Source organism: Anomalospiza imberbis, chromosome Z, assembly GCF_031753505.1.
Source record: "Anomalospiza imberbis isolate Cuckoo-Finch-1a 21T00152 chromosome Z, ASM3175350v1, whole genome shotgun sequence".
NCBI classification, from domain to species: Eukaryota; Metazoa; Chordata; class Aves; order Passeriformes; family Viduidae; genus Anomalospiza; species Anomalospiza imberbis.
In genome coordinates, this window is record NC_089721.1 from 58487322 (window position 1) to 58501517 (window position 14196).

The 14196-nt window shown below is 41.3% G+C and overlaps 1 protein-coding gene across 2 annotated transcripts in view; it reads right to left on the bottom strand.

Moving 5' to 3' along the window:
* NCBP1 (nuclear cap binding protein subunit 1) overlaps window positions 1-14196 on the bottom strand; it is a 74158-nt gene continuing 59962 nt past the window's right edge. For both annotated transcript variants that reach the window (XM_068176492.1, XM_068176491.1), the window contains 7 exons: window positions 13827-13929; window positions 12397-12490; window positions 9788-9891; window positions 9013-9127; window positions 3836-3979; window positions 3307-3420; window positions 1-2430 (listed from right to left, as the gene is read on the bottom strand). In XM_068176492.1, coding sequence (XP_068032593.1) covers window positions 2317-2430; window positions 3307-3420; window positions 3836-3979; window positions 9013-9127; window positions 9788-9891; window positions 12397-12490; window positions 13827-13929 — 788 coding nt within the window. In that variant the 3' untranslated portion in view covers window positions 1-2316. The remainder of the gene's footprint in view (window positions 2431-3306; window positions 3421-3835; window positions 3980-9012; window positions 9128-9787; window positions 9892-12396; window positions 12491-13826; window positions 13930-14196) is intronic.

Here is a 14196-nt window from a genome sequence, read left to right on the forward strand (position 1 = left end):
CCTGCTTCACCTTAATTTATTTTTGTCTTTATCTGTGCATTTTTTTCCAACCACACCACATTTCTACAGCATCTTTACACTATCCACCACTTCATATTTCAGCAGCTCCAAGTTTCTCCAGTTAGCTGCTGGTATCACTACATAAGCGTTTCACTCTTTCCTACAGATCCAGCCAATTTCCTAGTCAAGTCAGGTGTACACCATTAGACCTAAAAGAAGGTGAAGGTGTTCAACAGACTCAAGAAATGCAATGAAATACCATGCTCAGAGCTTGGCATGATTAGACGTTCAATCAATTTTTAAAAAAACATTCCTATTTGGTTTTAAAACACAGGATTACACTCAAGCATTTGCAACTGTATCCCCAGCATTAGTATTTGTCAAGGCTCAAAGAAAGTTACAGGTTTGCAAGTTCTAACTGCATTACCAGTTCTACAGAAGTCACATTTATAGTCAGAACCTTCACCATTAGTTAGTATCAGAACTTACACTGACCCAAGCCAGTGAAAAAACTATTAAACTCCAATTAAAACCTTTAAAGTATTAAATGTTTCCTAAAAATAAAAAAACTACAGGAAACCCTATTTGATTACCAAGAACATTAACATAGATCTGAAGCATAAGTCCGTGCATGACTGAAAATCCTTGCATAAAGCAAATTTACAACAAATAACAATACACCCTGAAAGAATGGTGGAGGTGGGAAATCAGTCAAGTCAGAAAGGGCAAGCAGAAAAAGAAGTAACAGATCTAAGTCTATGAGGATATACAGGGTTGCTACAGGCCATACACAAAAATCAGATGAACAGTCAAAGCAAAATGTTCAATTTTTTACCCTCCTTGCTTAGGAGGTCACTGGTCAATTTACAGATAAAATGTATTTCTAGGTATAATACCCAAAAAAATAATTTGTACAGGAACAAAATTACTCAAAGCATGTAATTTCCCAAGCTAAAACTAAACAGCACTGGGCATGAAATTCTTTAAAACATTCACCTGCAAAATGAAGAGACCAACTTGGAAGCCCCCTGCACACTGACAGACCTGAGCACCTAAGGCAGCATCTCTGCTGTTCACCGCTGCTCACTGTGGTACAGAACACTCTGGTTTGGCCCTTATGTACCTCATGTTACTGGCTTAACTCAAAACTAAGCCTGCTCTACTTTCAGTTGTGTTCTCAGTCTAAGCCTCCTCTAATGTATCACTTAATTCGGCATTAAAAAACTTCCTGAAGACATGGGTGCAACGTGTTGCTGTCACGTTTTAAAGGGAGGGAAGCGTAGCAGATGCAACAGTTGTTGCCAAGCCAGATGAGGCAAGAGCACTTGGTTCATCCACTGTCACTAGGCAGAAAGACTTCTGACATCCTGCAGGTCCAGCCCAGTGCAAATGTGACAGTCAAATGAGTTACAGGCTGAAAGAAAAAAATAAGCTCAGCACTGTCTCGAACATCTGGGGCTGGAGCTCCCAACACACAGGTAAGGTTTGCAGCATGGAAGTCAGAAGTTTGTTCCACTCCAACTCTTGCTTACTGTCTCTATCAGTGAAGACTGCTACCAAGAGCAGTTCATGTTTTCTTGACCACAATGCAAAAAGAATTGCATTCTTCAGAAGTGGTCCACGAAGTTTATCTATTGTTTATAGATACTGTAAGAAGACACTAGACAATACATTTAAAAACATATTTCAATTGTATTTTATGTTCTTTTAAACTGTGAAAATCTATCTGGCTTGATAATAAAACAAATTTGTAAGCTTTATGCTACTTTCAAAATGTGTTTCACATGCCCAAAGTTAAGACAGTTTTCCTATATCATATACTAGAGAATTTATCCCACCGCTCACAGAGAAGGTGCTTCCCCTTTCATACTCACAAAACACTAGTAATTGATCCTCATTTCTGCAACTGATTTAAGGGACAAGCAGAGGTAACAAATTCAATTGCTTGGGGTTGGCTTTTTTTGTTGTGAGGTAAGGAATATTTTGGGGGGAGGAGTGTGCCTGATTTTTATTTTTATATAGGCAAGAGGGGAGAAATAAAGTTACTATAATGAAGAGAAGAGTGAAACTGAATTAAAAGACAACAAAAATAATTAAAACTTCACAAATATCCCCTATTAGTTATATCTTTTAAGGCTTACAATGCTTACAGTTTGGTTTTTTTTTTTTTAGAACACTCTATTGTTTTATATAGGAGCACATGAAAGCCAGTTTTAGTAAAAAAAAATTCTTCCATCCCCATGTTAAGTTTTGCCATTAAAAAAACCCCTAAATTTCACTGAAGTCCTTCAGACAAGACTGTCCATGGATGATCCCTCAGGCCTGCAGAGCACAGAACTGCTGAAACACAGCCAGAATGTGGTGGTCCAGTTCAGCTGTAAACAGGAGGTTCTCTAGTGTCACCATGTACTGCTGGATTATCTGGTGGTGCTGACAGATAAAAAACCAAAAACAAACCATATATGTTTACTGTTTTTACATTTATATCAGAATAGGCAGAGAAGTCAAGATATGTAAGAACCACAAATGTTCTCATCTGAATTGTTTAGCACAATTAACTTCCACAACATAGCAGCCATGGATAAGAAAAACAATCTAGAGGCACTGCTGACTGCAAGAATGAAGTCTGCGCTGAAATCCTGCCTCGTGCTTCCTGTAACTCTTCACTCGTGGATCCTGAGTTGTGTGCAGGACACAATGGTACTGCAGGTATCTTAGGAGAATCATGGTATTTCCTTTCCTCTGAAGACACATCTACTACCAGGGAAGAACTCATCCCAAGGGAGAATTACACCACTCCATTCTTCAACACATCTTGTGCTTACACATGTATAACCTCTGGTTACTAATCACTTTCACCCAGCCACCTGTGCTTATTAACTGATTTAATACAGAGCCAAATATTCAAAAATCATGTTTAATAGATACTTACGCACCTCACTAAAAGGAATCCTGCAATATTTTAATTCACCTGTTTATAACATGTCTATTTTAGCATTCTTGTTTGTTCACAACTTTGCCCTTACTAAAAACACACAGTTAAGTGGAAGTCAGTGAAATTCATAACCACATCTTGAAATATTTTTGCAGTATGCTTACAGTGAGGATATTCTCCACTCAGGATCAGTCACTCCACCAGACTGTGGCAGAGATTTGGCCAGAGCCAGAGAGTTGTGACCCACACCAGCCACTGAGGAAAATGTGCTGCTGCCACCTGCTGCTACTCTCGTGGAGTCTGAGCCCTCAGCTTTCCTAATTAAGCACGGCCCTGCCAACACCCTTCCAAAACTGAGAAATTAAACTTACCTGCAGGAAGATCTGCTGCAACCTCTCTATACAGCTCTTGTACCAGGGTGTAAATACATCAATTCCACCAGTCTCGCAGCGCACTAAGTGCTCCGTTAACAACATAATGAAACGCTGCAGCAGAGGAGAAAAACACCAAACTTATTCAGGCTCATCAAATTAAAGAAGAATTCTAACCTAAGGTGAGAGGATCTGGGTGTCAGAAGCTTTGAACAGCACTGTGAGAATAATTATTTTGCTTGGCAAATACTAAATTTAGTATGAAAATAAACCAGTTACCATCTAGTTGTTCAGGAAATTGTGTGCTAGCAGAACTCCTCTCCTTCTAAGCACTTGAAACTCATCAGATGCTGCTCCAAACCAGTTTTTGCAGAGGAATCATCTGGATTGACTCTAACCCATGGTAAAGTCATCAACCCCTTCCCATATTCTTATTCCAAGAAAATGCCTGAGATAGTAGTGATGCTGAAGGCTTGTAAATCAAGTAACTTCAAAACCTAAACCGAGAAGAGACTTTGACCATTGTTACCTGGAATATAACAAGAAAGAGATTCTTCTGCTCACTCTGGGCTGACTCTACTTTTTCCTGCAAGCGTTCTATCTGCTCTTCCAGTGGTCCATCTTCCCGATCAGTGCTTCGGTCATCATCGTCATCATCATCATCACTGTCTCGCTGTAAATGACAACAACACAGGACTTAACCAATAATTTGGCAGGTGTGGATATCATTTAATACCCTCCAGTTCCACATGTGAAAAAGTCTGCAGGAAAACTGAAGACCAGCACACAATTCTGGATAAAAACTCAGAAGGAAAAATGCTAATATGGGAAAGCCCTGAAAAAAAATTATTACCAAGATTTCAGAGAAACTATAGCAAGCATAGAGATTCATCAGAATTAAGACGTTTTCCTCCAGGAAGGTGTTGTGGCTGACAGCCCAGTTGAGGTGCCCCTACACCAGGGCATGCAGCATGGGCAACAAACAGGAGGAGCTGGAAGCCACTGTGCTGCTGGATAGTTATGACTTTGTTGTCACTCCTGAAACTCAGTGGGATGGATCCTATGACTGGAGTGTGACAAACAACTGCCACAGGCTGTTCAGAAGGGGCATGAGAATAAGAGACAGAGAGTTTCTACATCAAGAGTTGGATCCAGTGTAAAGAGTCTCTGAAGACTAGCCATGAGCAAGTGTGGAGCTGGTGGGGGACAATCCCAGCTGAGGCAGCAAAGGGAGCCTTTGGTCGGTGTCTGTGACTGGCTCTCGACCAAGCAGAGACTGCTGACGGGGCCTTTTTGCTCCAGCTGCAGGACGCACCGTGCTCACGGCTCTGGTGCTGCTGGGGGATTTCAAACACCCCTGCACATACTGGAAAAGTATCTGTAGGCAATCCTTGAGATTCCTGGAATGCATGGAAGATAAATTGCTGACCCAGGAAACAGACAGCCCTACAACAGGGGAGGTGTCACTGGATCTGTTGGTCACCAGCACAAGGGGGCTAATGGGGAATGTCAAGCTAGGAGGCAGTGATCATGCCTTGGTGCAATTCACAGTCCTGAGGGATATGGGTCAGGAAAGGAATCAAGAGAGGCCCCTGAACTTTAGGAAAGCAGACTTTCAGCTTTTCAGGGACACAGTCAATGAGACTGCCTGGGAGACTGCCCTCAGGGACAAAGGAGAAGAACAGAGCTGACAAGTCTCCACAAGAGAGCAAGAGCTTGCAATTCCCAGGCGCAAGGAATCAGACAAGGAAGGCAGGAGACTGACATGGCTCAGCAGGACACTGCTCAGCTGGTCAAAAACGAAAGAAGCAAATGCAGAAGCAGTGGCAACAACAACATGTAACCTGGGAAGAGCATAGTAGGGGTGGGGTGGGGAATGCCAAGGCAAAGCTGGAACTGAACCTGACAAGGGACACAAAGAACAACAGGAAGGTATGCAAGCCAGAAAAGGGAAGTCAAAGAAGGTGTGTCCCCTGATAGACAATGCTGGTACACTGAGAAGAAGGCTGAGGAACTCAAGTTTCTTCAAAAGAACTTCTTTTGCTGCTGTCTTTCGGTGGTAACCGCTCTTCCCATATGTCTTGAGTGGACAAACAACAGGATGGGGACTGGGGGAGCAAAGTCTCTCCCACACTAGGTAAAAATCAGGTTCATGGCCACCTGAAGAAACTAAAAGTCTATGGGAGCCAATGAGATGCATCCTAGAATCCTGAGGCAACCAGCTGATGTAGTTGCCAAACCACTGTCCATGACATTTGGAAAGTTGTGGCTGTCAGGTGAAGTCCCAGGTGACTGGAAAAGGGAAAACATTGTACCCATCTTTAAAAAGGGCAGAAAGGAGGACCCCTGGAACAACTGACCTGTGAGCATCACCTCTGTGCCTGGGAAGATCATGAAACAGATCCTGCTGGAAGCTGTGCTAAGGCACATGGAGGACAGGGAGGTGATTTGGGACAGCCAGCATGGCTTTATCAAGGGCAAGTCCTGCCTGACCAACCTGCAGGCCTTCTATGATGGAGTGACGCCACTAGTGGACAAGGGAAGGGCAGCAGATGTCATTTATCAGGACTTTGACATGGTCCTCCACAACATCCTTCTCTCTGAATTAGAGAGAGATGGATTTGATGGGTGAACTGTTACATGGATAAGAAATTGGTGGCATCCAGGGGGTAGTGGTCAACAAATAAGAGTCCCAGTCAGTGGGACATCAGTGACCAGTGGTATTGCCCAGGGGTCTGTACTGGGACCAGTGTTATCTTGATTAATGACAGACAAAGGGGTTGAGTGCACCCTCATCAAGTTTGCAGATGACACCAAACTGAGTGGGGCTGCCGACACTTCTGAAGCACAAGATGCCATCCAGAGGGACCTGGACAAGCTCAAAAAGGGGTCCACAGGAATCCCATGAGTTCAAGGTGTTGCACCTGGGTCAGGACAACCCCCAGCAGCAGCACAGGCTGGGGATGAACAGGGGGAGAGCAGCCCTGTGAGAAGGCCTTGGGGGTGCTGGTGGGTGAGAGGCTGGACATGACCCAGCCATGGGCACTCCCAGCCCAGAAAGCCAAACGTGTCCTGGGCTGCATCCAAAGCAGCGTGGGCAGCAGGGGAGGGAGGGGATTCTGCCCCTCTGCTCTGCTCTGGTGAGAGCCCACCTGGAACCCTGCATCCAGCTCTGGGGTCCCAGCACAGGAAGGGCAAGGAATTGCTGGAGTGAGTCCAGAGGAGGGACACCAAGATGATCAGAGGGATGAAGCATCTCTCTTACAAGGGAAAGGCTGAGAGAATTGGGTTTGTTCAGCCTGGAGCAGAGCAGGCTCTGAGGTGATCTAATTGCAGCTTTCCTTCAGCAGTATCTGAAGGAAGCCTCCAAGAAAGAGGGAGTAATTACAAGAGCATGCAGTGGTAGAACAAAGATGAATGGCCTTAAACTGAAAGACAGTAGGTTTAGATAAGAAATAGGGAAGAAATCTTTTACTGTGAGAGTGGTAAGGCACTGGAACAGGTTGCCCAGAGAAGCTGAGGATGCCCCATCCCTGAGACTGTTCAAGGCCAGACTGGATGGAGCTCTGAGCAAGCTGGTCTAATGGAAGGTGTCCCTGCCCATGGCATGCGCTTAAAACTAGGTGATCTTTGAGGTCCCTTCCAACCCAGGCGATTCTATGATTTCATGGTTTATTTAAGGGAAAGACAGTGAAAGGTAATACGCCTGCTAACTTTATCATGAGTTCTGAAATCTCAGTGCTTTAAAAAATAATGCACCTGGCGCAAATTCTCTCTTGCACTTGGTGCAAGAACTCATATGAATCCAGCTGGTTAGCGCAACAGGAAGGCTGAAGACTGGAGCAAGTGTTTTGAAGTGGGGACTCCCTATATTCATGATCAAAAAGGCTACTCTCAAGACTAGAAAGGTTCAGCACAGAAACTGATCTATTTAACTAGGAACATGGCAAGCTTCACTGCATCAAAAACAACACAACACCACCACCACCCAAAAAATACACCTAAGAACCAGCTCAGGTGATTAAGTCTTAAACAAGACTACAAGGCATATAGGAGGAAAGACAGGATCTGATGGATTATGGTAAATTCAAACACAAGACACTGCTTTAGTATCATATAGTTGTTTCTGTGCAATTACATAAATAAATTACGAGATCAAAACTTTAAATATCTATAAAAGAAGCATGTGTAACTTGGGATACATGTGTTAACTCACCTACAGCACAGGAAATGAAGTTCACAACCACAAGACAGGTATAGCTCTGAATCAGTATAAAAAATGAAAACTTACCAGAGTAACTGAGAATTTAATTTTATTCTCTCTATAGGAACTTGCCTTTTTCCCATCTATAGAGATTTTCTGAACTCAAAACACTGAAGGACCAAGACAAAGCATGCAAGCCTTGGACTCATTCCATGGTAAGGGAACAGCCTTCATGCTGGGGAAATCAAAACTTGATGGCATACTTTCTCTAAAAGGAATGGTCATGCAGCAGAGCAACAGCCTGCAGAACTACTCACTGTTGCATACAAATGTTCCTCCCTGGCACAATACTCATTTAAAGTACTAAGGAATAAAGAGCTGCAGCAAGAGACAAGGACAGAAATTAAAACACTGGTATATTTAGAGATGCCTCACAGTAAGATCAATGACTGCACCTAAGTCTTCCATAATCACAGGCATTTATTAACTGCTCATCAATGTAGACTGAGGAGTCAAGCAGGATGGCTGCTGCTGTGAGTGAAGGAAACAAGATGAAGGGGCTGAGATGAACCAACACTGGCAAGCCGAGAGTTATTAGTGATCTCTCAACAGAAGCTTCTGGACAAATGACTGACTTGAACTTCCTTCAAAAAACACCAGCAAGCTCTGTGTTACCTTTTGACACTCAACTCATTCAAAATGTTGGAGCTAGTTAAGGGTTTTATGCAGGTAAACAAAAGTACAGACCTCAAAGAAACACAGAAATTCTCTCTTGCTTTCTGCAATTCAGCATATTTATAAACTGACTTAATTCTGTCATAACTAAGTACTGCATTCAGCCAAGCTTCCTCAGGCCCTATCTTTTCCAGCTGCCACAGAAGAAGACACTCCATTTTACTGGCCCACTTGAGACAACAGAACACAACAGCAGCTGCTTCCTCATCAGTTTGCTGTATTTAATAATGCAAGATCATGCAACCGTATTCAGGAAAATAAGCTGGAAGAAAGAAGTGCCATGCCAGTGTCAGAATCCAGCAGCATCCATCAGAAGAACAGTAACAGCCAACTTCTTAATCGCAAATAGCTGTTTCTGTGCACTTCTGCATGGAAGCCACAAGAGCACTCTTTAACATAACTTACTATGAATAATTTGTAACTGTTCTTACTATTTTCTAATAAGGTAACTGGAATCCAGATTAGAAGGCAAGTGGAAGACATGTTCATATTGGAAGAGAAACTTGCGAGAGAGAACTTGAACAGATCAAATACATATGCACTCCCTTAGAAGATTTTATTAAATTCTTAAATTACAGCTAGGACCAAGAACATGCATCTGATTTTTGATGTCTTAGTGATACAGCTGATACAGCTAACCACATCTCTGCAGACATGCTTCCTGAAGAACCATATGTTTTCAGTCCTTCCCAAAACCAACTGTGTGTCTGTACATCAGCATGCAGGCTTGTATAACTCGGTTTAAAATTTACAAACAAATTACTCACTCTTTTGTGCTGCCTGGCCAATCTTGCTTTGGTCTCCTCCAGTTCTTTGTGAATCTTCAGGACATGCTTATTCATCTTACGAATTGTGGAATGTAAGATCTCCCAGATATAAAACCTAGGAAAGACACACAGCTCAAAACACCACATTACACACTACTTGAGTATAGGAAACTAAATGTAGTTTCTTAACAGAAAAATATAAGTGGGAGAATTAAATAATTTACATATCATTTAAGGAGACATCTACCAGAGTGAACAAACACTCAGCATACAGGAAAACATACTTTTAACACAAGAAATCTTAACAATCAGTTCTTGCCTATTTGTTGCAGTACACTTCAGAGTCAGAATTTTATTTCATGTACACACTGCAAGAGTATTAACATCAAACTTAACTCCTCAGATTGAACAGTTATTCCGATCTCAATCTGCAATGCACCAGTGGTGGTACAGGTTACATACCAACCCCAAGGGCCAAGACCGTGCCCAGCCAGCAGCAATACAACACACAGTGACAGACTGTCTAGGAACAGCTCCACTTCAGCAGGCTTAGACACTACTAGCAAAACAACATGCTAGCAGCAATATTGCACTGTCATACCAACATTCATACCTCAACTCAGAAAGAAAAACATTTAAGTATGTATTTTGTAGAAAGGGCAAAAGCCTAATTGTACCTTAATCCACTACTGAGTTTTCAAAGACTGAACTATGTACTGGCAAGTTAAAGTAGAAAATCAAAGACAAATAACAACCCAAACAAAGTTCTTGTTACCTGGTAAAATCATGTGCCAGCTCTGAAGAAAAGATCCAGTTTGCTACTGCAGCACAGTCAACAATTTGCGTTCGAATCATCTTGTCCACGAGCACAGCAATCATCTGTATTTTGTGAAAGACAATACACACAAAATCTGTGTAAAATATTCCATCCTCAGAAAAAAACAGAGATGATTCGATGCAACTCTACATCAGTCATATTACTGACTAATTTCAAATACTTTAACAAACTGGGTAGTCTAGCTAAAACATTTCAAATGAGGGGATCTGTATAAATTCCATAAAGCATTCTAACTTTGTTAACAACCACACCTACTTCTGAAAGTATCACTCCTTGTTAGCACACATACTCCCATACAAAAGCAAAAAATACAAAAATCCGAGTTGGAACTGAAGCTATGAGAGACACGAGCGCTAGTATTTGACATCAAAGTACTCCAACCAGAGCACATATACCTGTCAGATCACCATAATGAAGGAGCAGCTGTTAGCCTACTCTCCTTGAACTGCAACAGCCCTCAAACATGACAGTAAACTTTTCTCTACAGGGCCCATTAACTTCAGGACAGAACGAGCGAGCATCATGGAGTCAGTGGAAAGGCTTACTTGCTACAGGCACTGCCATGATTCTGAGGGAGTTGCAAGCCATCTAGCAGACAACGGCAGAGAAGAGTTACTGACTAAAGAAGATGCAAGCAGTTCAGTAAAAAGGGCGTATCTTAGTTACTCATGTGATTGAATGCCACAGTATCAAAGAACCATAGCCTGCACTGTATTTATCCTTACAACCACCCGTTGTCATATGAGGAAATGTAACAAAGCTCCTTTTAAGGAAGGAAAATTAAAATAACTGAATGAATCATACGGAGGACTCAGCACTCAGCTTTCAAGTCCTAGGATAGTATCCTATGGTCTATTTATCTTTCTGCATTGCCAGGAGGGATTTCTGATTACTTAGCCTGGTCTTCCAAAAACACACATCTAGGATTTTGAGAAAATATTTCATCTCAATGTTAAAGTTTCTCTTTATGAAGTCACCACCACCAGCCTACTTTAAAGTCCAGGGACTACTGACTCTTGCTTTTAATCACCTGCAGCACAGACCACTCATCAGTGCTTTAAGCATATAAGCATTGTTGGTCTGAAACAAATCAAAGGATGTTCCCATGACATAGGAGTAGGGTGAACAGCCTGAAAACAGACTCTGGACAAGCACCCTGCTGTGAAGGCACCATTCCTTCTGTGTGACAAGGAGGTTGAGGACTTGGGAATAAGAAAAAAGCGCTTGATCAGAAGCAAAGAACACTGAACTGCAGTAAAAGCAAGAGAAGAAAAGTTCCATGATTACGAAGAACAACCAACAGACTTTCCTAAGTTTTGCACTTGAGATTTTTGAAAGGGATCTTGATTTACTATTAAAAAATTAACATGACTATTTAGTCTGGGTTTGAAACCTCCATCTCAGTTTGGTAATGCTGTGATACAAAGGAATGAAGAGGAAGGTGATACAGATATTACACTGCAGGAATGAAATTTATTCTGATCTAGTTAAATGGCAGCAAAAAGTAGGTCAGACTGTAAATGTCAGATTTTCAAGGTCAGTAAACTGGATAATAAGTAAAAAATATATTTTTTTTAAATCCTCCTTTTATGATGTTTTTAAGAGTGGTAACAGCTTGCATAGGTATCTTCTAGGTGCTCATTTTTTCCACTAGAGAATGGACCACAGGTCTAGTAGCAGATGCAAGGATTACTCCTTGTTTGTAGTGGCATCACTTAATATAGTCTGGCCTGTGCAACTGAGAGGTACAGTTCACTTTCCAGCACAGAAATCCACTTTCCAGCAACACAAACAAACCAGTAAGGAATACACGAAGTAACTAACGCAGGCAAAATCAGCCCGAGTTCCTCATTGATTTCTATTCACAGAAAAATGACAGCTGAGGTAAAACACAATTGCTGTGAAGGAACTGAACAGCTTAAACAACTGAAACATCTTTTGTAGGTCTTTTAGGGTGTTACCTCCTCTGGCTCGAGAGTGAACATTATCACAGCACTGTCAGACTGATCTGTTCTGAACAGCCTCTACTGCAGCTCTGCTCACCCTGCCCACACACAACAGTGACTCCAGCATGAGCTCTGTGGAATAACTGGACAGCTTCCACTAACAACTGATGGGGAAAAAAAAAAAAGCCTAAAATCCCTAGGCTTCCACATTTCTAGGATTGTGGCCTGTTTTAGATATGAGATATAAATCTTACGTAAATTTACATATTTATGTTGTTTTCCAACTTTGAATAAAACCACGATTTCAGCAAAAGTTATTCTCTTGTTCAACAACCAGCATACTATGAATCTGAGTCTTAATGACAGTCCTTGCCCTTTCACAGTGAACTCTTGAGAAAGAAGCAGCACCACTGATGGTATATATTTTATGTCCAGGCTTCATTTCAGTAATAGCAACACTAAATATAACCTAAACTTTCCTTAGAATGACAATAGACAAGTTCTTTTTAAATTATATAAAACAAACACTACATTTATTTATTCACATATGACCTCTGTGAGCTGAAACTCACAAAGATCCTTGACATTCCAGCTTCTTACCTGTGGATGATTCTTCCAAACCTCATACACAACTCTCAGAACATGGAGCTTCCCCTCATCACTTTCAGCAAGTGTTTTGAAGACTTCATGAAACCTTTTAATAGAAGTAAGTAGTCAATGGATAGGCTGGGACCAGGTCAAAAGAGCAGCAGATATAAGACAAGTGGTTTAGATTGACCAAAAGAAAATAACGTGACTATCTACAGCATTTCTTAAACAACTGGAAAATATTCCCTGGAAAATATTACCATCCTGAGCTAAAACAGTCTAAAAAGAAATGGTATCTCCTAACAGCAACTTACATGCTAGTGGTGAACCTACTTCCTGAAGCTAGGCTACATTTCTCAGGCTCTCAAAAGCAGGAGGCACTTTTCTGCTTCGTGTGCTTCTCTATACACAGCTGAAACAAAATTTGCTGCCTTTTTAGCCTCAGACCTTCCTCTTAACGTGTTTCTCCAACTTAGGATAAGTGTCTGAAGTGCCTCTTTTCCAAGGAGAGGCTGCAAAAAGCATCTATTTCAGCAGTTACTCTGACTGCTACACTGCATTCATAGCCCACCTTATTGTAATATAACTATAAAGCATAAGAGGCTCTTCTTGATCTCTTGGCTGCCACTGCTGTTGTGCAGCAGAGCAAATACCATGGTCTAAGTATTTGAATCACCCTGCCTCTTTTACTCCTGGCTGCAGGTTACTACCTGCAGCTTCTTATCAACATTGCCTCTGTAGAGCATCCAGGTGCATGATTTTGTACTAGTTTTATCTGTCTTTAGGGACAGATAGAAAAACAACTCATTAAGATGCATGTGACTACCTTTCATGTAACAAAACCACTTAAAATTAACTCCAAAACACAAAGGATTAAAAATGGCATTCTAATTTTCTAAAAATGGTGCAATAAATTCTTTGGAGTTCCAGCATATCTTTAAGGGATGAACTCTACGGTCTTTTAGGTTGGATTTTACTCTGCTTTGGTAGACAGAAGAAATGAACAGCAGACTGTTTTGAAGTTTCATGTTTTTTCTTTCCTTTTTTTAAATACAAATATAATTGTCCTATATTCATATTCATAGTACAAGATATTGTGATGGCAGCTACTCATTCATTGAAATGCAGGGAGAATCCCTTTTTCTTTGCCATAATCAGCAAATAAGCAATACAAAAATGAAATAATTTTCCAAACCTTCCATCACATGACTGCAATGTATACATAGCTGTTAATTCCATTCATAATGTATAATACATCTATATGTATAATCTAGGATTTACACTACCATTTCTTCAGTAAGCAATGTCATTAGCTCTCCTAGTCATATTGCTTTGTGGAGTACCAACACTGCTGAAGCTTGCACTCCACTTTTTATCATGCATTTCACTGTCAGAATTAAACTGTTCTGTGAGCCCCAAAATAATGCACATATTAAACTTACTTTGCCAGGGCACTGAAGGAGTGGCTAAAAGATTTTGCAGCTAGATGGAGCAGAGTCTGAACAAAGACTTCTATTTTCAGAGGGTTGAAAGTAAATCCTTCACCTGCAAGTTATTTGAAGTTGACACTAATAAATACTTCAAGTAAAGCATGTAAGCTACTTATACAGCTGTAGAAGTACCTTATGGTTTTAGCTCATTTCACAAGAGTTCCATCAACAGAGTTCAGCAGGGCTGAGCAAGGAGCTAGTAAAGTCTCCCACAAAATGTACAGTCAAAGGCTCCAATTTTGCCATGGAGAAGATGTGCAGAAAGCCTCTTCACAAACATGGAATTTTATCAGAGACACAGCCACCCCACCAACATGTGACA